The 25,459-nt window shown below is 49.3% G+C and overlaps 1 protein-coding gene and 1 long non-coding RNA gene across 3 annotated transcripts in view; one reads left to right on the forward strand and one right to left on the reverse strand.

The window, feature by feature from the left end:
* RGS3 (regulator of G protein signaling 3) overlaps positions 1–25,459 on the forward strand; it is a 127,258-nt gene that overhangs the window by 7,336 nt on the left and 94,463 nt on the right. For both annotated transcript variants that reach the window (XM_017350087.4, XM_008273409.5), the window contains exons 2-5: positions 13,176–13,226; positions 16,501–16,559; positions 17,498–17,592; positions 18,665–18,733. In XM_017350087.4, the coding sequence (XP_017205576.3) occupies positions 13,176–13,226; positions 16,501–16,559; positions 17,498–17,592; positions 18,665–18,733 (274 nt within the window). The remainder of the gene's footprint in view (positions 1–13,175; positions 13,227–16,500; positions 16,560–17,497; positions 17,593–18,664; positions 18,734–25,459) is intronic.
* Positions 21,670–25,452, reverse strand: LOC138847484 (uncharacterized). The gene is made up of 2 exons (XR_011385316.2): positions 25,237–25,452; positions 21,670–22,507 (listed from the first exon to the last, which is right to left on the reverse strand). It is a non-coding gene; the product is annotated as an uncharacterized LOC138847484 (long non-coding RNA).

Consider the following 25,459-nt stretch of genomic DNA (forward strand, 5'->3'; position numbering starts at 1 on the left):
CCAGCCCCCCTGTCTCTGCCTCTCTGTAGCTCTGCCTTTCAAATAAATAAATAAATCTTTCAAAAAAAAAAAAAAAAAAAAAAAAAAAAAGAAAATCAATTGACAGAGGCTCAGCTCCAGGAGTTAGTAAGTTGATATTCCTTCAAGAGACATTTGTAAATATTTACCCAACATTGGTGTGTGTGTGAACTTGGATTGTTATTTTCTCTACAAAATATCATGTCTAGGGTCTGGCATTGTGGCACAGATGGTTAAGCCATCACTTGCATCTCCAGCATCCCATAGCAGAATCCAAATCAAGTCCCAGGTGCTTTACTTACTAACTTAGCTGCAGCTAATCTGCCAGGAGTTAGCTCAGCTCCAGGCCGTTTGGGGAGTGAACCAGTGCATGGAAGATTCCTCTCTCTGTCTCTCAAATAAATATATTTTTAAAAGAGAAAATCAGTTGGGGCCTGCGCTGTGGCACAGTGGGTTAAAGCCCTGGCCTGAAGCACCAGCATCCCATATGGGTGCCGGTTCTAGTCCCGGTTCCTCCTCTTCCGATCCAGCTCTCTGCTATGGCCTAGGATAGCAGTAGAAGATGGCCCAGGTCCTTGGGCCCCTGACCCACGTAGGAGACCTGGAAGAAGCTCCTGGCTTCAGATCGGCTCAGCTCTGGCCCTTGCGGCCATCTGGGGAGTGAACCAGAGGGTGAAAGATTCTCTTTCTCTCTCCCCCCACCCCCTCTCTGCCTCTTTTCTCTCTGTGTAGCTCTTTCAAATAAATAAAATAAATCTTTTAAAAAAAGAAAATTGACAATAGATATAGGGTCTCCCAATTCTATTCTGTTTATCTATTTGTCTATCGTTATGCATGTACCACCCTCGATTTGCTACTATTGCTTTATAGTACATTTTGAAGCTGGCAAGTATAAATCCTTCCATTTTGTTCTTTTTCAGGATTATGTTAGTTATTCTGGGTCTCTTGAGTTTCCATGTGAATTTTAGGCATGGTTAGTTTTGTTTACTTATTTTTTTTAAAGAAAGATCTGTTATTTATTTGAAAGGTGGAAGGACAGCAAGAGAGGGAGGGACTGAGAAGGAAATCTTCTGTCTGCTGGTTCCAAATGGCCACGATAGCCAGGGCTGGGCCAGGCTGAAGCCAGGAGCCTAGAACTCCATCCTGGTCTCCCATGTGGGTCCATGGGCCCAAGTTCTTGGGCCATCTACTGCTGCTTTTCCAAGCACATTAGCAGAGATCAGGATTGAAAGCAAAGCAGCTGGGACTTGATTTGGATTCTGCTATGGGATGCTGGAGATGCAAGTGATGGCTTTACCATCTGTGCCACAATGCCAGACCCTAGACATGATATTTTGTAGAGAAAATAACAATCCAAGTTCACACACACACCAATGTTGGGTAAATATTTACAAACGTCTCTTGAAGGAATATCAACTTACTAACTTGCCTGGTAAACCAGATTATTCACCTGCCTGGTGTTTCTGAATCAAATCCTTTACCTGCCTGGGCTCTGTGGTAGTAGTGTCAGGGGAGAGGAAAGGTTGCCTTTCCTCCAGCAGGGCCGGGTCAGGAGGCGCCGTGCAGACTGCTCATGTTCTGAGGGTGCAGGTGATTGGACGGTGGGTAGCATAACCCGCCTCCCTCTCGAAGTCCCAGCCCCCGGTGAACCTGCGAGAGGAGAGCTGTAAGGAGCACCTCTGAGTGCAGGGCCTGCGGGGCCGCCTGCTGGCTCTGGTTCTCCAGAGAGAAGTCAGGAAGATGAGGTTCTGAAGGCGGAGTAGACTGAGGCATTTTCTTTCTTGTTCCATGTTTGCTGGAGAGGCCCAGTGCTAACTGCTCCCTTCCCTTCTCTGTCTCTGATTAGAAGCCACAGAGATCAATCATGCCTTTTCCGTAGTGAGAATGAAGCTTGAGAACAGATGCCAGCCAGCTGCTCACGGTGCTGGGCAGAGTAGGGTCAGGCCTTGAACCAGAGGCCTCCACTGTGCCCCTGCCAACCGCCTCCAGCTGGCCCTTGTTCCCAGCCCTGCTGCTCTGAGCCTGGGAGAGTCCCTGGGCCTGGCTCCTCCGAGGCTCAGAGCCCCCAGCAGCCTTGGGTGCTTTCAGAAATTCCTGAGTTAATAGTGCTTTGTCATCTCTCCCAGTTCTGCTGTGTGGGTTCTTTTTAGGCCTTTTAAAATGATGAAATATTACACTGGGGCTGGCACTGTGGTGTAGCGTGTGAACCCGCTGCCTGCAGTGCCGGCATCCCTGTATGTGCCGATTAGACTCACAGCTGCTCTACTTCCGATCCAGCTCTCTGCTATGGCCTGAGAAGGCAGTGAAAGATGGCCTAAGTGCTTGGTCCCCTGCACCCACGTGGGAGACCTGGAAGAAGCTCCTGGCTCCTGGCTTTGGATCGGCCCAGCTCTGGCCGTTGCAGCCATTTGGGGAGTGAATGAGCAGATGGAAGACCTTTCTCTGTGTCTCTCCTTCTTTCTCTGTAACTCTGCCTTTCAAATAAATAAATAAAGCCCTCTGTACCACAGCACCAGCCCAGGCTCATTAGTTTTTCTTTTTAAAGGTTTATTTATTTATTTGAAAGGCAGAGTTACAGAGAGGCAGAGTCAGAAAGAGAGAGAGAGAGAAAGAGAAAGGTCTTCCATCCTCTGGTTCACTCCCCAGATGACTGCAATGGCCAGTCTCCTGCACAGGTGCAGGGGCCCAAGGACTTGGGCCATCTTCTACTGCTTTCCCAGGTCGGAACAGAGAGCTGAATCAGAAGTGGAGCAGCCAGGTCTCGAACCTACGCCCATATGGGCTGCCGGCACTGCAGGCAGCAGCTTTACCTACTAGGCCACAGCACCAGACCCTCATTAGTTTTTTTTTTTTTTTTTTTAAGATTTATTTTATTTATTTATTTGAAAGTCAGAGTTAGGAGAGGCAGAGAAAGAGAGAGAGAGAGAGATTCTTCCATCTGATGGATGGTTCACTCCCCAGATGGCCGCAACGGCCGGAGCAGTGCCGATCTGAAGCCAGGAGCCAGGAGCTTCCTCTGAGTCTCCCATGTGAGTGCAGGGGCCCAAGGACTTGGGCCACCTTCCATTGTCTTCTCAGGCCACAGCAGAGAGCTGGATTGGAAGACAGCAATGGGGACTCGAACCGGCGCCTATATGGGATGCCAGGGCTTTAATCCGCTGTGCCACAGTGCCGGCCCCTCATTAGTTTTTTTAAGTGTTCTGTGTGTACTTGAATTCTGTGGCAGTTGGATGCAGTATCCTTTTTAGATGTAAAGTCTAAGTCAAGTTTGCTAATTATGTTGTTCAAATATTCTATATCCTTGTTGGCTTTTCCTGTTTGTCCTACTAGTTACCACGAGAGATGTATTCAGATTCCTACTGTCATTGTAAATTTATCTATTTTTCATTCTAGTTCTGACAGTTTTCCATTATATATTTTGAAGCTATATTAAGAACATACAGATTTAGAATTATCTTTCTGGTGAGTTGAAACTTTTATGGTGAAGTTGTCTTTTATCATTGTGGAGTCTTCTCTTTGTGGTACAGCTGATGTTGACACAGCTACCCGGCTGTTTCTGCTCATATTTGCCTAGCCAATCTTTCTCGCTCCCCTGTCTTTCCAGCCTTCTGTAGTTTTGCCTTTTCGATATGCTGTGTGGATTAGGAAGGGCAGGCACAGCTGCATTCTTTTTCCTGCTCAGTGTGGACCGAGAATGATTTCTTCCTTCAAAAAGATCTTTATTTACTTGTCAGGGGCTGGAGGTCACTAGCAATCTGGGGCCATCTTAATTCAGTGTTAGCAACTGAGATTATTTGAAGTTGAGTTGTAGTCCCTCGAGAGACTGTGTCTGTTTATAGTTCACTCTGTTCCTGAGGAGCGACCCTTCAAGGGTTCCAGTACAAAAGGTAGGGACTCAGAAGAGCCCCACATCTTGGTGGGCCCTGGCCTCTCTCCTGTTCTTCCAGCGCCGTCGGCTCAGAGAGGCTCGCAGAACCTCTGCTCAGCCTCTCTGCTTTCCAGCTCCCCCTCTGGAATTTGCAGACACCCAGGAGACAGCGAGCCCGGAAAACCACTGGTGTCTGTGGACCTCCATCCCCGGCAGCCCACCTGCTAACGCCTCCCTGTTTTGTTAGTGCTACAGAAAGGTGCTGTGCAGATGTTCTGACTGGTGTTTCTACTTTGCCTGTGTGGGTCTGTCCTCCTAGAAATGGAAGTCCCCTCCATATGCTAATCCTTCTGAGTTGTTCTTCCTTCCTGGTTGGTTTTCCCTTATTTCTCTTCCTCTTTCCCGCCCTGTCCTTTTCAAGGAGTGCCATTTATGTGCCAGGGGCTTCAGAGATCTGTTAGAGCCGTGTTATTCATGTTCCCATTGTGCGACGAGGAGAGGGAGGCTGGAGTGCTGCAGGTTCATCCGTGCTGGAGCCGGCACCCGCCGGGTTCTGTGCCTCTAAACCCATGCTTCTTCATAGCTCCGTGCTTTCCTCTCGTGTTTTCCATATGAAACTTATTCTGCCAGAAAACTTTGATAATTTAAAAATAACACAAATGGTAAACATAATGAAAATAGGTTAGTGATTCTATTGTGTGGCGTACAGCTATCAGCAAGCACTTAACAGACACTCATTATAAAGTAATACGTAGGTAACTATTGAGAAAAAAGTCTGTAATACGAAATAGGTAAGGATGCGAGTAGTTTATAAATGTGGTCAAATTGACAATTTTGGAATTAAAATTATATGTCTTTATGTTGCGGTTTTACAAAATCATTATAATAAAATCTAAAAGGAAATTGCAAATGGCAGAATAATGGTAATTTTGTACACATAATAACATTGTATACAAACATATATGGGTTAAGGGGCACAGTTCCAGATTTTGCAGTGTAGTGGAATTGGCATGATTTGAATCTATCAACAGTCTTTATTAAGAAAGCCAAAGACCTCGAAAATCAGAAGTCTTTGTCTCCTTAGTAATATGTACTGATTTATCTTAAAACTGTATTTTGTCTTAACCAACTTTTAAAATAACAAATTACCTCAGCAAGGAGATCAGATTTATGTGTCTTAACTATGGATGCAATGTGGGGACTTATTACTTGTCTATTGTTCTAGAACAAGTTTTCCCAATATTTGTTGGGTTGAAAACCTAACCATTTTCTGCGAGTCAGGAGTTTGGGAGGAGCGTGGCTGGATGGTTTTGGCTCAGTCTCCCACTGTGGTTGCAGTCGAGATGTTAGCCAGGGCTGCAGTTATCTGAGCAGACGTTACTGAGGCTGGCGGTCCCTTCCAAGATGAGTCATTCATATGGCTCTTGGCGGGAGTTCAGTTCCTTGCTGCCTGTTCTTAGAGGCTTCTGTTTCTCATTGCTTGGGCCTGTTCCTAAAAGCTGCTTGAGTTTCCTTAGGACATGGCAGCTGGGTTCCCACTGAGCAAGTAATACACAAAGAACAATGAGAATGATCTCCCATAAAAAGACAAATTACCCAATTTAAGAAGTGGGCAAAGAATGTGAATGGGTATTTTTTTAAAGAAGATATACTAATGGTCTGTAGCACTTGAAAAGATGTTTGACATCATTAGTTATCAGGGAAATGCAAATCAAAACCATAACGAGATACTAGTGCACTAGAATGGCTGTAATAAAAAAGACTGACAATAACAAGAGTTGGGGAGGATGATAAGAAATTAGAATCCTCATATATCACTGGCAGGAATGTAAAGTTATGCAGCTACTTTGAAAAAGAATTTGGCAGTTCTTTAAACAATTAAATGTGGAGTTACCATTTGACCAAGCAATCCCATACTTAGGTATATATCCAAAAGAAATACAAACTTGTGCCCACACAAAAACTTGTATGTAAATGTTCAAAGCAGCATTATTAATAATAGTCTGAAGTCAAAATAACTCAAATACCCTTCATCAGATGAATGGCTAAGCAAAATATATCTGTACAATGGAGTATCATTTGGCCATAGAAAGGAATGAAATATTTTAAAATAAGTTTTATGAATATAAAGAAGACAGACTTCATGTATTTCATAGTACAGTTCTAAGAAGATAACCATCCTTCCCTCCCTTCCTCTGTCCCTCCCTCAATCCCCCTACTTCTTTCCGTTTTTTCCCTTAATTTTTGCGAAAACATACTTTCAGTCCACTCTATAATCACATACTTAATGCACCACTACCCATAATATTCAAAAAGTAGAAAGAACACAGTTCCACAGGAGTATAAATAAGAGCTAAAAACAAAAATTAAACCACAAGATGTTCTTTTATTCCTGTATTTTTTTAATATTTTATATTTACTACATATCAGAGAAAACATATATGTCTTTTTAGGATTGGCTTATTTCACTAATCATAATGGCTTCCAGTTGCATCTGTTTTATTGCAAGAGACGGTATTTCATTCTTTTCTGTGGCTGAGTAGAATTCTGTAATGTATATGTACCCCCTTTTCTTTATCCAGTCATCAGCTGATGGCCATCTGGGTTGATTCTACATCTTAACTATTGTGAGTTGAGCTGCAATAAACATGGGGGTATAAGTCACTCTTTCATATGTGATTTCATTTCATTTGGGTAAATTCCCAGGACTGGAATGGCTGGGACATATGGTTGATCTACTTTCAGATTTCTGAGGAATTGCCATACTGTCTTCTATAATGGTTGAACTAGCTTACAAAGAAGGAAGTATTAAGAATACATGCTGCAATATGAATGAACCTTGAAAAATTATGTTGAGTAAAAGAAGCTGGTGACAAAAGACTACATATTGTATGATTCCATTTATATGAAGTGTGCAAAATAAGCAAGTCCATGGAGACAGAACGTGATTAGTGGTGACGGGTGGAAGGAGAAGGGAATTGGATATGACTGTTAATAAGCATGGAGTTTCTTTTTTTTCTCTTCTTAGAAAGATTTATTTATTTATTTGGAAGACAGAGTTACAGAGAACGAGAGCAAGAGAGAGATCATTCATCCACTGGTGCACTCCTTAAATGGCTGCAACAGCCAGGGTTGGGCTAGGCTGAAGCGAGGGGCCTGGAACTCCATCTGGGTCACAGGGGCCCAAGTGCTTGTGTCATCTGCTGCTGCTTTCCCAGGTACAGGGAGCTGGATGGGAAGTGGAGCAGCCAGGACTCAAATCTGGCCCTCATATGGGATGCTGGCGTTGCAGGTAGTGGCTTAACCCGTTGTATCACAATGCTGGCCCCAGGGTTTCTTTTAGGGGAGGATGCAAATGTTCTAACATTACAGAGTAGTGATTGGTTGTACAATCCTGTGAATATACTAAAAAAGAATGGATTACGTGCTTTAAATCAGTGAATTGTGTGCTATCCCAATATAGCTGATAGAAAAAAGGACTCCCAAATGCCTTTACTTTCTTAGTCTTGGAAGCCACCTTTTGTCACTTCTACTATATTCTGTTTGTTTGAAGCAAATCATGAAGTCCAGCCCACAGCCGAAGTCAGGGACAGGGCTCTACCTCTTGAGGCATCAGGGACTTGGTGGAACGCTAAGCATTATGACTTGGTGGGAAAATGACCAAGCCAATGACTTGGTGGGAAAATTTTAACCACCACCTACCACCCCATTCACCCAGGCAGAGTGACTAAGAGCAGAGGCCCGGGGGCCGGACTGCCTAGATTCAAACCCGAACTCTGCCGCTTTCTGTCTGCGAGACCTGGATGACCTGTTTAACTCTGAAGCTTCATTTTCTTTGCCTATAAATGGTGATAGCAGTGATAACTTTTATGGAGTTGCTATGAGGAATAAAAGGAAAAGCATGTGGTAAAGTTTGAGGGCCTGGTAAGCACCCCAAAACTGTTAACTTTTTCTCCTTGTGCTTGTGCCCTGCTTAGTGTTCCACTATGAACCTGGACTCTGGGGTGAAGTGTATATGAGGCATATAGGGTATTTGCCCTGAGCCCCAGGGAACTGCTAGCCTTTATGGTGTTATGGCCCAGCCAAGGGTAGATGCTGACTGCAGTAGATTCAGAAATTTTATTTTGCTGGCATGCCAAGGAAGGATCTAGAATCCCTTAAGTGATCTACAGGAATCTAATTCATTAGGAGACTTGAATGCTAATTTATTAGTTTATGCTGAAAAAATAGAATTGCTGAGTGGACTAAAAGGCTTCTGATGAACAGAGCAGTCTCTTTCCGGGAGGAAAGACAGCTTGGGAAAACACAGTGTCAGGTTTCACAGGAAGCAGAGTCAAGCCAAGGGGGTTGAATTCCCCCGGCACAATTATGCTCCCACCACAGCACCCCCCATTCATGTTGACTCTTCAGGTCTTCTCCTGCCAGTGGGCACCATCGCCAGCCAGGGCCACTTCTCTGAATGGAACTCTAGATTGTCCCTCTTCAGCACAGCCAGCGCTTGAGATCAACCTCTAGGGTTATGTGCCGAGAGCAGGGTGGCTCCCAGTTCCCCAGCAGTGCCGAGGCCTACCGTTTCTCCATTACAGGGCACGGAGGGAGAGTGACCCTCTCTGAGCCTTGATCTCTGAGCTATTATTGGGAGGAGGCGGGGAAGGGGTACCTGGCAGCTGGCTAGGCCCGAGACCGACTTGTTCTCACACATGCACGGGGATCTGTGAGTGTCAGTGGCTGACCAGGCCCCTGGTAGACCCAGTCTCCTTTGCCTCAATATCATCTCCTTTCCTGCAGCTTTTAACACGTGACAGCTCTGAAACAAGCAGTTTCAGAATTGGGGTGAATTGGGTTTTAGGGCGACAGCTGCTGCATGGTGACCAGGCAAGTCCCTCCTAGCTGCATTCTCTCGCCATACCACGACGGCATGGGCTTCCTCTGGGACACGTTCCTGCACACGCCCGAGGCCAGCAGCAGCAGGCAGCCCCATGTCCTCATGCCTTTTTTTCTGAGTAGGTCTCTTCCTGTGTCCTGAGAGTCGACTTTAGTCTTCCTGCACTAAGTAATGTCTGCTGCATTGAGTTTCTCAGCCAGTTTCCATGTCCTTTTCCTTGATACCCATGTCTCCGATTCCCCGCCACACCCTGTGCCCCACAGAATTTGGGTTTGCAGTGTCTCCGAGCACTCATCACACCACCCTTTGTAGACAGAGTTGGTGCCCAACTGCAGTCCCTGGGGAACTGGGATCATGCCCTCTGTAGGCACCCTATCTAAGCCTGATGAGGATGGCGTCAGCCTGAACCCTCTTGGGTACTCTCTCAGAAGTAGGAACACTGAGAACGCCAGAGATGTAGGGGGCATGAAGGGGTCAATTAGCTGGCAGTGAGACCAGCTGAAGACTCAGGAGTTTAGTCTGATCTCCACCCCCCACCCCCAGCCCCACCTGCTGGGTTCCTTCTCTAAACGTGAAAGCAGTTCATGGAGCCTGTCCTCTCTTGGGCATCCTCATGGCTTCTTGAGAAAAGCTGTGGCGCCTTGCCTGTGCCTGATGACACTGCTCCTGAGCTGAAGGGTTGCATTGGCAGACAGAATGTTACACACTAGGGGAAGTGCATGTTAGACAGCCGTGGGTGTTCTGGAAGATCAGTGCATAGGAAAGAGTGCTGGAGTTAGGGTCTGCAGGCCTGGCTTGGGACTACCCTGGATTCTTTGAGCCCAGAGCAAGACTCTGTGTGGTGTTTTTTGTTTGTTTGTTTGTTTGTTTAATCTCAGACACAGCAGTCTTAGTTGCCAAATGGTGGGATTGAGCCAGGTGACTTCAGGGACCTTAAGTGTCAGACATTTCATGGAGTAGGCTGATGGAGGAGGACCGAGGAGAGAGGCATGACCGAGGGGAGGGTCTCATTCTTCATCCTACCCTTATCTGCGAGCCCCAGGAGAGAGAGGATAGACTGTGTCCTGCCCTGTGGAGCCTGCTTTGCTGGGTTTGGTTTCTCTGCTGGAACAAGGTATAGGACACACTGGCCCTCCCTGAGGCCCTGCTAGTCAGGGCCTAGAGCAGGATGTGCATGGAGCTCTGAGACTCTTCCGAGTTCCCAGTCTCCACCCCAGGTCCATCTCCTGCTCCAGCTCCGCCCCCAGCCTTGCTCACAGCCCTGTCCCAGCCACTGGGCTTCGAGCCCCCCGAGGGCAGGTACTCACGTCATAGAGGTGCCAGGCAAGTGCTTGTTAAATGGAATTGGTGGCCATTTGTATTGGGGCGTTCTCGTTCTTGTTTCCTGGGAAAGGGCCTCTGTCAGATGGTAGATGTTGTGCAGCATACTGGTTCCCATGGCTTTGGAAATTCAAACATATCCAGGCCAGAACTGCCTGTGCACTGCTAGGAGTGTCAGAAAAAAATGTTCTGTCTTAAACATAGATGCCTTTGAATTGGTGAGATTCCATCCGTGTCTGCTGGCCCTGTCCATTTCTAAACTTCCCTCTCCCATCCACCATGCCAAATAGGGCACAGTTCTTGTAGGACGTTGCTCAACTCTAGGGAGCCCCAAAGTGGTGATCGCTCAGCCTTTGAAGTAATGATGCTGTAGATCTTTGTGATGCCTTTCATCCAAGGACCTCCTCACCTTGCAGTGTTATCTGATCACAGTTTGGGGAGTACAGCAACCCCCGTTATTAAATATCCACCTCATAGCCATGGACGTTGAGGCCTGGAGAGAGGAGAGGGCAATAGAAGTGGGAACTGGAACAGGATTCTGGGCTTCAGCGACCTGTGTCCTGGGCAGGAGAGCAGCGGGCTTTTCTGCTGGCTGAAGGGCTGAGCCTGAGTTTGCTGGATTCTGAGCTCCTCTGAATACTGCCGGTGCAAGGGTTGGGTGATTGCTGGCCCACAGTGGTTGGTAGCAAGCCCCACCCTGAGACATGGCGATTCCCTCTCTTGTTCTCCAAACTCTTCCTGTCCTGCCTCCAGCCAGTCATGGAGCACAGGCCCCCACTGCCATCTGTCTCATGGGGTGCGCCCAGAGATGAGCAGTTAGAGTGAGGAGGGGATGTCCCGCTGTGCCACGCGAGATGGTGGAAGGACTTCATGTGTGAAGTTTAGAGGAGAGAGAGCCCGGAGATGGCGGAACCAGATCTGGTCAAGGAGATGCCCTGAGAGGCCACTTCTGGTTCAGAATATGATAGAGCATTGAACAATCAAGAGTTATTTCAAAAAAGGGGAAAGGAAAGCAAGTTCCCCTCCCTGCAGGTAAGGGAGCAGAGGGAGCAGACTGCTGGACGCAGGTGTCATGGATGTAACAGATGCAAAGTCTTTCTGGCTGATGGGTCTAGTCTTATTTTCTGTCTCCCCAATGTGCCGTGAGTGGGTGGACTTCAGTGGATTCTTCTTCTTCTTCTTCTTTTTTTTTTTAAAGATTTATTTATTTGACAGGATTACAGGGGGCCGGCGCTGTGGCGCAGTGGGTTAACCCCCTGGCCTGAAGTGCTGGCATCCAATATGGGTGCTGGTTTGAGAACCGGCTGCTCCACTTCCAATCCAGATCTCTGTTATGGCCTGGGAAAGCAGAAGAAGATGGCCCAAGGGCTTGGGCCCCTACACCTGTGTGGGAGACCCAGAGGAGGGACCTGACTCCTGGCTTTGGATCAGCATAGCTCCAGCCGTTGAAGCCATCTGGGGAGTGAACCATCGGATGGATACCTCTCTCTCTGCCTCTTTTTCTCTGTGTAACTCTGACTTTCAAAGAAATAAATAAATCTTAAAAAAAAAGAAAGGATTACAGAGAGAGAAAGAGCGAGCTCTTCCATCTTCTGGTTCACTCCCCAGATTGGCTGCAACAGCTGGGGCTGGGCCAGGCAGAAGCCAGAAGCCAGAAGCCAGAAGCCAGAAGCCAGAAGCCAGGAGATTCTTCCAGGTCTCCCATGTGGGTGGTGGGTGACAGGGCCCCAAGCACTTGGGTCATCTTCCACTGCTTTTCCCAGGCCATTTGCAGGGAGCTGGATCGGAAGTGGAGCTGCTGGGACATGAACTGGCGCCCGTATGGGAAGCTGGCGTTGCAGACAGTGGCTTTACAGGCTATGTCACAGTGCCACTCTCCAGTGGCTTCTTGAGATTCCAGAGAGAGTCTACTAGCCTGGAAGAGTTTTCTAAATGTCCCTAAAGAAGAGGACTATGGCCCTGTCTCTTCTCTGACTCTAATAGAGGTCATTAGGTGGCTGTGCAGATGCCTGGAAGTTTTGTTTAGTCTTAGTTTCATTTTATTTAAATAAAAACAGGAAAAGCCAGTGGAGGAGGGTGGGAACCTCACCCAGCCTCTCATTCTTCACCCATTTTTCTGTCCTGGCCCTTCTCTCATCTCACATTCCCCTCTTCCTTCCCTCTCTCTCCCTCCCTCTCCCTCTCTCCTGCCTTCTCTCCCTTCTCTTCCCTCTTTCCCAGTTTCCTCTTTTTCTTTGTTTTTAATGGTAGAAGTGCTGTAGTTCATGGACAGATTCATCTTGTTAAGACAACAACGCTAGCAACAGGTTGAAATCCTCGTGACCACCTTTGCTGTAACTCCCAGTCCCCTCCCTGGCTGCGATGGCTGTTTTCACTCTGGCATCTTTTCAGAACACACGCACATCTGCACTGTTCTGCAATTTGCTTGTTCATTTTAAAAACCTGTGTCAACTGTATTCCCTTGCCAAGTCGTATAGCACTTCCCCATTCCCGCTGACAGCCCATTCTGTTCCATAGTGTGGCTAGCTATAGATGACTTGCTTAACCACTTTTGTATTGATGGACATTTCCGTTGCCTCCAATATTTCCTTATTTTAAATAACGCTGTGGTGTCAGCAGCCGTGTTGAGTTTCTGTCTCTGATAATTGCCTGGAATGAAACTTGCTAGGAATGCAGGACATGCATATTGAAATTCCAATAGATGTTGCCAAAAACTACCCTCTGGCTGTCCTCCCTCCAACAAGGTGTGTATGATAGCGTCTGTTTTCTCAATACTTTCACCAACATCTGATACCTCCCACGGCGAGCACTTGCCAACATCCACCTGGACTGCCTGGTACGGCAGTGAGCGCCCCGTCACCAGAGGGCATGAACCATGACAGGGAACCACTGCTGGGGACATTGCAGTAGGGACCCCTGGTGTGGTATAGTGGCTGAGCCAGCTGGCTCCTGAGAGCCCTTCAACCAGAGACTGTGGGAGTTTTTGGATGGCTTCAGTGATCAAAAGAGCTTTCTTGGCACCTTTGCTCCAGTTTTTGCCCAACAAGGAACAGAGGCGAAATTGTTCCTATTGTTGTTTCTTAGGTCGGCTGAAGCTGTCAATTGATGCCCAGGATCGGATTCTGCTGCTCCACGGTGAGTATAGCTGAGTGCAGCCTCGCCAAGGAAGCGCGACCATTCCCTCCCAACCTGGAGCCGGGGCCAGGGCATTGTCTTCCTATAATGTCCTGCAACAGTGGGTGTTTACTTGGGCTCTTTGTACTGACCCAGCCCCTGAGTCTACTCAGTGGGCCTCTGTCCTGCACAGGCTAGGGCTGTCCCTGGGCACCTCAACATCATCCTTGGTCCCAATGCAGCAGGCCATGGAAGAGCTTTCTTATCCTCATTCCCATCTTTTCTCTATCTCATTCATTGATGGGCAGTATAGTATTACAGTTAAGATCACAGTCAAGATCATAGTCTTCAGAAACAGACCCCTAGAAGCTGAATCCTAGCTCTGATGCTTTATTGAGGAGTGGCCTTGAGCAAGTTGGGGTTTCTCGTGTGTTGTATAGTGGTGGTCATAGTATCTGTCTTATGCGTTGTTATAAGGATTAAATGAATGAATATTAAAGTGCTTAGAACAGTGCCCTGCTTGTAGGAAACCCTGTGTGTTAAAAATAGAAAACTGTCACTCCAAAAATAATGATTAAACATTGGCTTTTTAAAAAAGATTTTATTTACTTATTTGAGAGGTAGAGTTATAGACAGAGGGAGAATCAGAGAGAGAGGTCTTCTATCCACTCGCTCACTCCCCTAATGGCCACAGCAGCCGAAGCTGCGCTGATCTGAAGCCAGGAGCCAGGAGCTTCTTTCAAGTCTCTCATGTGGGTGCAGGGGCCTACGCACTTGGCCCATTTTTCTCTGCCTTCCCAGGCCATAGCAGAGAAGTGAACTGGGCAGCTGGGCACTCCACACAGGTGGAACAACAGGTACAAAGGCCCAGGGGTCAGAGAGGGCAGAATGCAACTGAAGAGCTATCTGGTACGATTAGGACACAACCCAGGAGAAGATTTCTGCTTTCTCAATCTATTCATCCACTGTTCATCTTCCCATCCAGCACATAAACAGTTACCAAGCTTCTGTCATTGTCCCCAACACCTAGACTCTACTGTTCAGCCTGGAAGGCGCGACCTTTCTCTTCAGCCTCCCTAGTTCTGGTTGCTAAAATGGCACCCTCCCCTTGTTTGTACCCCCTTGAATACATCCTGCCTGGCCTTCCTTCTGTTACTTGTGTTGGGTATAATCATTTTTTAAAAAGCTCCTTTTGAAAACTAAATCTCTCTCCCTCCTTGCCCCTGAATTTGCAAGAAATCTGCCTGTCTTAGCCATCATTAAGATTTCAGAGGGAAGGTTCATTTCTGCCTTATTTTCCCCTCCAGGAGTCACCTCCCCCGCCACCCCCCAACCTGCTTGGGCTATTTGTTTCTTTCTTGCTTTGGTGTGTCCTCATTGCAGCCTGACTCTGCTGTGTCAGAGTCGGTCCACCCTGTGTCTAGTCCTTCTGCTGAAGTGGGAGACACAAACAGAGCCTGCCTCACTGCCCCTGGTGGCAGGGAGACCCAGGGGGTGTACAGGCCTGGAGCCTGCCCTAGACAGCTGTGCCCTCAAGAGAGTGATGCATGCAAGAACAGTAGCTAGGATATGGGGCGGAACAGACCAGCAGGCGCCTGGGGTCCTGTGGTGCTGGCCCTGGGGTGCCCAAGGTGAAGTTCCCAAGGACCAGCAGAGGGGTGTTCTTTGCCTGTCGGGGCCTGACTCCAGCTGTGCAAACAGTTTTTGCAGGATGCATCTTGGCCTCCACCGCTCCATTTGTCCTGCACAGTTTGCTTTGGCTTCACCCCAGTTGCAGGCCTTCAGCCCTTGCAGCCCATCCCCTCTCCTTCCTTTGGCTTCCCAGGCCTCATGCCTCAGTCAGCTGGGAGCTCTTTCCAGCTCAACCCTAGGGCTCAGTCACAATCAAACATAAAAAAAGACAGAGAAGAGCCGGCGCCGTGGCTCAATAGGCTAATCCTCCACCTTGCGGCGCCGGCACACCGGGTTCTAGTCCCGGTTGGGGCGCCGGATTCTGTCCCGGTTGCCCCTCTTCCAGGCCAGCTCTCTGCTATGGCCAGGGAGTGCAGTGGAGGATGGCCCAGGTGCTTGGGCCCTGCACCCCATGGGAGACCAGGAAAAGCACCTGGCTCCTGGCTCCTGCCAGGATCAGCGCGGTGCGCCGGCTGCAGCGGCGGCCATTGGAGGGTGAACCAACGGCAAAGGAAGACCTTTCTCTCTGTCTCTCTCTCTCACTGTCCACTCTGCCTGTCAAAAAAAAAAAAAAAAAAAAAAAAAAAAAAAAAAAAAAAAAAAAAAAAAAGACAGAGAAGAGGCTCAGGTTCTGTAAGATCTGTTGTTGATTTCTGCAGACCTTAGGCAAATGGCCATGCTTGCTTTCTTTGTTTTTTTTTTTTTTTAATAAATTTTTTTTTTTTAAAAGATTTATTTACTTGAAAGGCAGAGTGATAAAGAGGGAGAGACAGGGAGAGAAGAGACTTTCCATCTGCTAGTTAACTTCCAAGATGTTCCTCAGTAGTCCAGAACTCCACCCAGGTCTCCACATGGGTGGCAGGGGTCCAGGTACTCAGGCCGTCCTCTGTTGCAATCCCCAGGCACATTAGCAGGACGCTGGATTGGAAGCAGAGCAGCTGGGACTCGAGCTGGTGCTCTGATATGAGATGATGGGATCCTGGTGGTGGCTTAACCCACTGCATCAGCCCTGCCATGCTTGCCCTCGTGACTAGACCTGCACCTGCCTGCCATCTGTCCTTTACCTTCCTCTTCGTTTCCTTAGCAACCGTTTGTTGAGTAGTTACTTACACACCATCTCATGTAAATGGCACAGCTACCACGTGTACATCATCGCCTCAGTGACTATTGCAGTGTCCATCAGTCACAGCGTGGGTCCCTCTTCTGGGGGAGTCCTCCAGTCTAACCCTTCCATTCCCAGGAAGCAGTCTTGTGTGGTATAAGGAGCACTGGACTTGGAGCCAAGAGACATGGATTCTAATCCAACTGTCCTTACCATTCCTTCATGATTTTGGGCTCCTGCTTGGAGCCTCATTTCCCCCATTTTAGTGAAGGGCTTGGCTCAGTAACCTTTAAGTGCCCTCTTAGTTGGGAAAGCTCAAGAATCGAATGCCCTCCATCAGGCCTCGGTGAGGGTGCTGCGAGAGTGTGGGGGAAGGTGGGAATGGACCAGGCAGTGGCCGCTGGTGGTTCTGCAGGTCCAGGGCCTGGGAGGAAGAGCCAGAGCCCTACTGCTCACACGTGCGCCTTAGAGTGAGTGTGTGTGCTCCCCCTTACCTACCCCAGCGTTTCAATTCTCTCTTAGTCATAGAAGCCAAGGGTCTGATGAACAAAGAGCCTGGTGTCTGCGATCCCTATGTGAAGGTAAGTAACAGGGCTGGAGGTGTTGGGGGGGGTTGGAGGGGTCACAGCTGGGGCCACTTGATGTGGTGGCTTCCATCCCCTTCATTCAGGCATTTATTAGGCACAGTGATGATGCTCTAGCCTAGGAGAGACCCCCTCCCTGATCCCAGCATGGTCCCTAGGACTTTGTGCAGGAGCTAGAGTCTTAAGGCTGATCTTGGTTGCACACACAGGTGGGCACAGTGAGCATGTGGGTGACCAAGAACCACAGACAATTCCAAGCCCTCTTGTGATGAGCAGCACCTGCACTCTCTTTCTCTCCAACACTAGGGGTGGAAGGGCCAGGCTGGGCAGCAGAGAGCAGGGAGCGTCTCCAAGATCCTCCTGATTGGGGCCCACGCAGTGAAACCAGAGGCTCTGCAGGGGCAAGGGTTTACTTCCAGGGAGCGCCAAAGGCCAGGAGTGTGGCAGCTGGGGTGCCAAGGACAGGCCCTGATGTGCACCTCTGCATCCTTCCCGAGGCCTTCCATCTGGTCAGAGGCCCCTGTGGGCAGGGCTGGCTGCTGGAGGCAGGGGAAGAACAGAGTGTGGATTTGCAGCCTTGGCAGGAGGCTGACCTGGAACCTCTTGTGAAGGGAGCACTTGGCAGCTGCTGGACACGTAGAAGAGAGAAGGCTTTAGGTTTGGGGGAAACCGACCTGGAGGAAGAGTTGGACCCATCTCTAGCTGGGCACCGGCCACCTTTCTGGAACCACCCACCGTGAAGCCCTGTCCCAGCGTCTGACTCCACGGCCTCAGGGCTTAGGCTCCTTGTTCCTTTCCAGCACCGGACCAGGGCCTCTCTGTCCCCTGCAGAGGCTGGTTCGCAGGACACTGGGGAGCTGTGCAGAGTCAGCTGCTGGGCTTGGGTGATTACGTGGCCGTGAGATCTGCTAACACTTAACTTTCTCCAATTCAAGATCTCTTTGATCCCTGAAGACAACCGAAGGCGCCGGCAGAAGACACAGACCATTCCAGACTGCAGGAACCCGGCTTTCCACGAGCACTTCTTCTTGTGAGAGTCCGGTGCAGCTGGGCCTTTGAGAAGGGAGGAAGGGTGTTTATCCAGAAGCAGCTCTGTTTGCCAAACCTACAGCTGGCTCTGGGCAGCACAGCAGTCACTTCTAAAGGATGTCTTTGTTTTCTCATGCCCTTGTGTCCCTGCATCCCTGGCACCGGCCCTCAGTGAGGTTCATGATGATAAGGTGTCATCGGGCTGCTTCTCGTAACTCCAGTGCCCCACCTGGGGCTGGCAGCCCTGGAAAGAGCAGGGAGTATCCCACTGCACCCCAGGCCAAGCTTTCACCTTCAGCAGAAGGAATTTTCCAAACGCAGGGAGGGTTCGCCTCCCTGTCCTCCCTTTCATTTAAACTTGCTAACCTCCCTGAGCCTTGGCTTCCCTTATTGTCACACGGGGCTAAGGGCAGTACTAGCCTCAGAGAGTGATGCGGGGTGGGGGTGGGGGGCAGACCTGGTAGCGCTGGGCCCGGCCAGCTGGTCACTATTGGGTTATGAAGCTTTCTTTCTCCTCTCGCTGAACTCTGGGGCCAGCAGGAAGGTGGTGGACATTTTGTCTTTTCCCATGTGTGAAAATTAATCATAATCATTTGGTTTTTCCTCCGTATACAAGGTAGTTTTGCTTATTGTAGAAAAATAGAAAATACAAATAGATGAGCAAAGAGAAGGAAATAGAAAACACCCCTAGTTGTACTACTCAGGCAGAAATATCTTGCAGGATATCTTGTCAGACTTTTCACTTCTGTGAGGATGACTGTCTCTCTGTGTGTAGAGGTGTGTTTACAAAATCCAGGTGTTTTCTACTAGTGTGTGGTCACCTCCCTTTGTCCTTTATCGTGTAACTTCAACTCCGTCAGTGTGCCGGTGGTCACCTCCCACACTATTGGCAGTGTGTGTCCTTCATCGTGTAACTTCAACTCCGTCAGTGTGCCAGTGGTCACCTCCCACTCTATTGACAGTGTGATTTATTTGACTAGCTGTGGAGGTTATTTCAGATTTTTGCAGGTGCGGTGGACTCCGTGGGCCTGGCCTGGAGCAGAGCCCCCCTAACACTCTGCTTGGCTTCACAGTCCTGTCCATGAGGAGGATGAGCAGAAGCGTCTTCTAGTCACCGTGTGGAACAGGGCCGGCGGGTCCAGGTGAGAGCTAGGAGCGGGTGGGAGCCCCACTCCAGGTTAGAGCCAGCAGGCAGCGAGGGCTCAGTTAGTGCTTGCTGGATAAATGAGTGGTGGTGGCTAGGCCACATTGCAGAGGCTGCCACTCCCAAGTCCCTATCACTCTGGCTGATGCCGAAGGCTGTGTCCCCAGTGAGTATTTGCAGAGTGCTGGTGTCAGCAAGGCGCTGTGTCAGTGGCCACTGGGGACACCAGCCAGCAGACATGTGGATCAGCTCTCAGGATGCTCGCTGGTCAGGTGGGGATACAGCAGGTGCTGCATGGAAGTAAATTAGTTTATAACACAAGACTCCATGCGTGATGAAAAATATGCCAGTTTTCTTTTAGTCAACTCTGTCTGTACCTAGGCCTAACACACAGATGTTTAATGAATATCGGTTGCATGAGTAAAGGACTGAAATGTGTAACAGGGAAGAGGGAGCGCCCATTGCAGGCAGAGATGGCCAAGGAGGGCTTCGTGGGAAAAGCTGAATTTGCGACTTGGACAGAGGTTAAGAGTAAGGCAGAGAAGGCTGGAAGGGGTTTTGCAGGCAGGGTACAGCAGGCTCAGAGGCAAGGAGGCAGGGTTATGTGTGCTGGGCTCAGGCTGCGCTGAGGAGGTGCAGAAGTCTTCTGTGGGGAGTCCACACAGGCTGGCGTGGCAGCCCAGGGCACGGGGTGGGGGGGCAGGTGTAGTCACTGGCCATGCGGTTAGCACACTGCAGGGGAGGGGTGCTCAGGAGGAGAGCATGAGGAGTGCTAAGCAAAGGGCTCAGTGCAGTTGGCTGTGGCCCACAGATCATCCAGCGTCGCAGAACCAAACGGTGACTCAGAAAGGGGCCTGTGTGATTCACACTCAGTTCCGCTCACCACCTTAGACCTGGAAAATGGTTTTTTATTGGGTGGATGTTTTTTAGTACCCTAAACTTTATTGGCTAATGTGCTTTTATATATATATATATATATATATATATATATATAAAGATTTTTTTTTTATTTGAAAGTCAGAGTTACAGAGAGAAAGAGAGGTCTTCCATCTGCTGATTCACTCCCCAGATGGCCATAACAGGCAGGGCTGAGCCAGGCCGGAGCCAGGAGCCAGGAGCTTCTTCCAGGTCTTCCACGTGGGTGGCAGAGGCCGAAACACCTGGGCCATCTTCTGCTGCATCTTCTGCTGCTTTTCCCAAGCCATCGGCAGAGAGCTGTATCAGCAGTGGAGCAGCCGGCACATGAACCTGCGCCCACATGGGATGCTGGCATTGCAAGCAGCAGCTTTACCCACTACGCCAACAACGCCAGCCCCAAGTGTGCTTTTTAAAGTTGAACACTATTTTCCCTTCAAAATGAAGACTTTTCTTTTTAATCGAGTATCTACTTTTCATCATAAAGTGGTACTCATGGTACTATAGGCTTCATCCACCCATCCAGCCATTCACTCGCTCATTCATCAGTTCATCTGTCACTTCCTGAGTACTAATGTGGCAATAACATCCTGGGTGCTGGGAACACGTGGGACTCGTCAGAGACTGTGCTGTTCCCTTGAGGATCGGTAAGAGCACCTTGGGGGGGTGTGGAGGAAGAGGGGAACATCGTGTTAATAAACCCACCATTGGCTGGGTGCTGGTCTTGAGCTAGGGGCCAACAGTTCACATATTATCTCATTTAATTCTTAAAATTTGGAGTGTGGTTTTGTCCCAAGTTTTCAGAAGAGGAAACTGAAGCTAAGAAAGGCTGGTAAATGTCACCCAGCCGGTTACCAGTAGGAGCCAGGATGGGGACCAAGGCAGTTGGACCCCAGAGTCCTTTCCCTTAACACGGTACTGTCTTGTGGATGCACAAACGAAAGCACAGAAGAAAGAACCAGCAGAGTAGAGAGGACAGAGCAGGGCGGGAGTGGAGTGAGGTGTCTGCACACTCAGCAGGTGCTGGAGGACCCAGGGCAAGGTCGGGGCTCCTAGAGGTAAGATGAAGGGGTCGGCAGAGCCGAATCAGACGATTCTGCAGCTTCTCTCTGGAGTGTGGGCTTCCTCCTTGTGAGACGCACAGCTTTCCAGGAGCCATAAAGGACTGCCTGAGCCTGAATCTCCGTGGGCAAAGCCTAGGAATCCGCGCTGTGAGGTTGAACCTGCTGTAGCCAGTTTGGGGTTTGGGGAGCTGTTAGCTGTTGGGAGGTACTGAAGGCTGTTGAGCAGGGGGCTGGCAAGTGTGCATTTCAGACCGATCAGCTTGGGAGGCCTCTGGGGGGTCAGGGTGAGAGATGGTTTGGGATACAGAGGAGAGAAATAGACTCAGGACAGACTTTGGAGGTCGGTTCAACAGTACCGCATGGTGATTTGCCTGTGAGAGCAGTGGGAGAAGGCAAGGCTAACCCCTGGCCAGCTGGTGGTGTTCCTGCTGAAGTTAACATGTACTGGAAGGGAATCAGCTTGGGCTCAGCTGAGGGGCAGGTGCCTGCAGAGCAGCCCGGTGAGAGCTGAACAGGAGGGCTTACCTTTACCTTCCTGATGTTGCATAGGGAGTCAGTGCTGGTGGGACTGTGGGAGCCGTGACCATCAAGGCAGGTGAGACTGCCCAGGAAGAGCACTGAGTGTCAAGAACCAAGGTCAGAGTCTGTCTGAGGGGTCAGGAGAATAAGGGAAATGCCCTGAAGGCGGCAGTCGGGATGTGTCAGAGAGGTAGACACACCAGCCCCAGCTCACAGGGGCAGGGACTGGCAGGTGCTAGAGGCAGACCCTAACCAGGGGGAGCCGCCCGTGGCATGGTGATTGTCCCTCCTGCCAGGACAGGATGAGGGGGCAGAGCTGCTGGAGAAGGAGCCAGGAACGTGGGTCACGTTTTTGGAAAAGCAAGTGAGGCTGGGGAAAGTGAGTCAGCCCCCAGTGAGGTGGCGTGACTGGGGCAGTGTCTCCACTTGTTGCCTATTTTGGGAAAGTGAGATTCTTTATTAAACAAAACACAGCCAAACTCGTGGTCACAGTCCCAGCCCAAAGCTCAAGAGGGACAGAGCAGGCTCAGGCAGGCCCGCCTTCGGAGCTGATGGCCCTGCCCAGGCTGTCAGCACCCGGGAGGCCGGCTCAGGCTCCAGTGTTCTCCGCGGACTCGCTCCTGTATCGACCTTTGAGTGAGCAGGCCTCTGGGCTGGGGGAGGCGGACCAGTGACAGCAGGAACCTTGGGCTCCGCTGGATCCTCTCAGATCAAACTGTGTTCTCAGAGATGGATGGCAAAGTAGCGATGTCAAAGCAGGGAAACAAATGGTTAGTGTGCCAAGCACTTTACATACATTATCTCATTTAATCCTCGTAACAGTGCCGAGGGGTAGGAATTAGTATCAGCCTTCTCATCAGGGAAAGAAGCCGAGGCTTATGAAGGCTAAGGAGCTTTCTTGAGGTATTACAACAGCTCTTATTTGATAAGCACTTCTCATGTGTGGTCATTTATCTAAGCCCGTGCTATGTATGATCTGATTTAATCCTTACGGCATGAAGTAGGTGTTATTATTGCTGCTGTCTTACAGGTGAAGAAACAGGCATGGAGAGGTTATGTTAGCTCTCCAAGCTCACACAGCCGCGCTGCAGCGAAACAAGATGCACATGCCAGCTGTCTGGTGCCAAGTGCAGGCTGTGTCACGAGGGTGATAAATGACTAAAGCTGCACCCTTTCTGTGTTGCAGCACTTGCTCCTCAGGCCTCAGGGCGCGTCTCGCAGCACTCACAGTGTAGTTTCCGATCATCCTCAGCCGCGCGGGTGACTGTCACGTTCTGTAAGCAGTAGGACACAGAGGGAAGTGTCTGCCCAGCAAGTCCTCACCGTCCCTTCAGTGACAGCGAGAATCGGTACTGGAGAAATGAGACGCCCCTCCGAGAAGCTCTGGGTGAGGGCGGCAGGAGGTCGGCACAGCCCGGGATCCCAGCAGGAGCTGGGGAGAGCCAGGCCTCAGAGCACGGGTTCTGACTTCACTCTGGCTTGGGTCAGTCCCTCCCCTGCTCTGGGTCTCAGTCTCCTCATCTGTAAAAGGCAGTTATCTTTAAAGTTTACAGAGAGAGAGAGAGAGAGAGAGAAAGGGGGAGAGAAAGAGATAGAGAGAGAGAGAGACATCTGTCTTCTGGTTCACTTCACAAATGGCTTCACCTGGGTCTCCCACGTGGGTGCAGGGGTGCAAGCACTTGGGTCATCTTCCTCTGCTTTCCCAGGCACATTAACAGGGGGCTGGATTGGAAATGGAGCAGCTGGGACTCGAACCGGTGCCCTTATGGGATGTTGGAGTCTCAGGCAGCAGCTTTACCTGCTATGCCACAGTGCCAGCTCCTATCCTGTGAGCTTTTTGAAGTCCCCTGGTGTATGGCCAATCTTAATTTCATCTATGCCCTGCCCTCTTTCTCCCTCTTCTAGTGGTTTTATTTACTTATTTGTTTTCTGGGGTTTTTGTTCTTTTTTAAAATTTTGTTGGTTTCTTACCTGATTTTTTTAGTAGGTTGCTTTAAAAGAAATCCCAGACATCATCTCATTTTATCATTTTGTATTTCTAAAAGATGGCTTAAAAATCATGATGCTATTATCACACTTAAAAATGAATAGTAATTCCTCAGAATCATTGAATATGCAACTAAGCTATTTGGAAGTTCTGTCTGAAGAGATGGTGAAAGCCAAACTGACGTTTCTAATGTCTGCTGCAGCGTTTCAGACATTGTGGCCAGAGAATAGTGTTGGGGAACACTGTAATATTATGTGTCCAGTTAAATGCATTTATATGTAATTAAAGAACATCCTATTTCTTTAAATATTTATTTATTCAAGAGCCAGAGCACCACAAAGAAAGAGAGAGGGAGAAAGAGAGCGAGCGAGCGAGCGAGCGAGAGAGCGCACTTCCATTCACTGGCTCACTCCCCAAATGCTGGCAGTGAGTGAGGCTGGGCCAGGCCGATGCCAGAACTGGAAATCAATCCAGGTCTCCCATGTGGGTGACAGGGGTCCAGGAGCTTAAGCCATCACTTGCTGCCTCCCAGCCTGTGCATCAGCAGGCAACTGGAGTCAGGAGCTGTGGCCAGGAATTGAACCCAAATACTCTGGTGTGGATGTAGATGTTTTAACTACTGTGCTAAATGCCCACTCCAAGAATATAATGTTTTGTGTTAATAGAAGCTGCATTTACAGAGGGTCTGTTTTCTCTTATGCCATGCACTGCCCTGGGCACTGCAAGTGTATTCTCTCCTTTAACGTATTTTACAAACAGGACCTCGGTGCCAAGTGCAGTTGCCTAACTTCAGAAAGCTTGTGACCAGTGGTGGGTACCAGGCCTAAAGCAAAACCATCAAATTAAAAATAAACTGGGGCCAGCATTGTGGGTAAAGCTGCCACCTGTGATGCCAGCATCCCATATGGGTCTGATTCATGTACCGGCTGTTCCACTTCCGATCCAGCTCCCTGCTAATGGCCTCGGAAAGCAGTGGATGATGGCCCAAGTGTCTGAGCCCTTATGTGAGAGACCAGCATGAAGCTCCTATTTCCTGGCCTTGGCCTGACCTGTTATGGCCATATGGGGGAGTGAGCCAGCAGATGGAAGACCTCTTCTCTCTCTCTCCCTCTCTCTCTCTCTCTGTAACTCTTTCAAAATAAATAAGTTTTAAAAAAAGTAAAAAAAAAATTGCATTTGAATAGTATCATCCTCTAGCAGAAATCGTGTAAGGCCCCTCAAGAATGGAAGCGCACTCCCTGAGAAATGGTGCGTTTTCGTCTTACAGTGGTCTGCTCTCTGCGGCAAAGCAAACGGAATACTCCTTCCGGTGTGTACGTGAAGTTAGCTCTGAGCCTCCCGACTGGCCGTGCTGTCTGTCTGCTGACATGTTCTTCCTCTCTTTTGCTCTGACTCAATCCGTAGGCCTTCTTCAAGCATCTCAGCCCTGTGCTACCTCTTGCCTCTCGAGCCTTCGGAACGCGCTGCTCGCACTGCTCATCTGTCAGTCTCACCCTATCCTGTGACATCCCCTGTGTTGCTGTCTCGAGCTGCTATTTAAATCCCTACATGTTTGTCTTGTTTCCTTAATGCTGCGGCTGCGTGCCCAGTGCCTGCCAACCGCAGGCGTGATGGATTCATCCATTTGTCAAGCTTTCACTGAGTGCACTGGGCCCCACGCGCAGGCACTGGCAGGCAGAAGTATCCAGAGCTTGATTTCCAAGATTTTGTGTCTAACGAAGCTTCAGGCAGTCTGCGGGGTGAGGGCTAGCTCCGGAGTTCATAAGCTCACTGCTATATTGCCATGTGCTCAGGTCGCTTGCAGAAGTCTTTTCTTCCTCCCAACAAAAGCAGGCCTAAAGAAGCTAATTGATGAACACTTAGTGAGAGGTTCCTGCCTGCAGACATTAATGTGACCGTTTACTCTGCCTAAAGTATCATGAAATCTTTAGAGGCCCCTTAGCAGGAAGCAAAGCTCAAGGGAGGCTACTAACCATTTAGCATTCTCTAAGCACCAGGAAATGAAAGTTCACTTACTGAAGTCGAGAGAGATGGCATTCCTGCAGCTAATTCCTCAGCCCGCAGACCTGCAAAATTTCAGCCCTGTGTGGTGCGGGAGGGAGGTGCACAGCTAGGCGGTGAGGGCACCGGCTCTCAGCCGCCATACCAGCAGGGCTGGACAAACACAATTACGTTGGCGTGAGGACGCTGGCAAAATCTTGCCTGGGCTTTCCTGGCCGGGCACTGCCATGAGTGTCTG

The sequence above is a fragment of the Oryctolagus cuniculus genome, chromosome 1 (assembly GCF_051225735.1).
Source record: "Oryctolagus cuniculus isolate XC-2025 breed Fujian yellow rabbit chromosome 1, ASM5122573v1, whole genome shotgun sequence".
Taxonomy (NCBI): Eukaryota; Metazoa; Chordata; class Mammalia; order Lagomorpha; family Leporidae; genus Oryctolagus; species Oryctolagus cuniculus.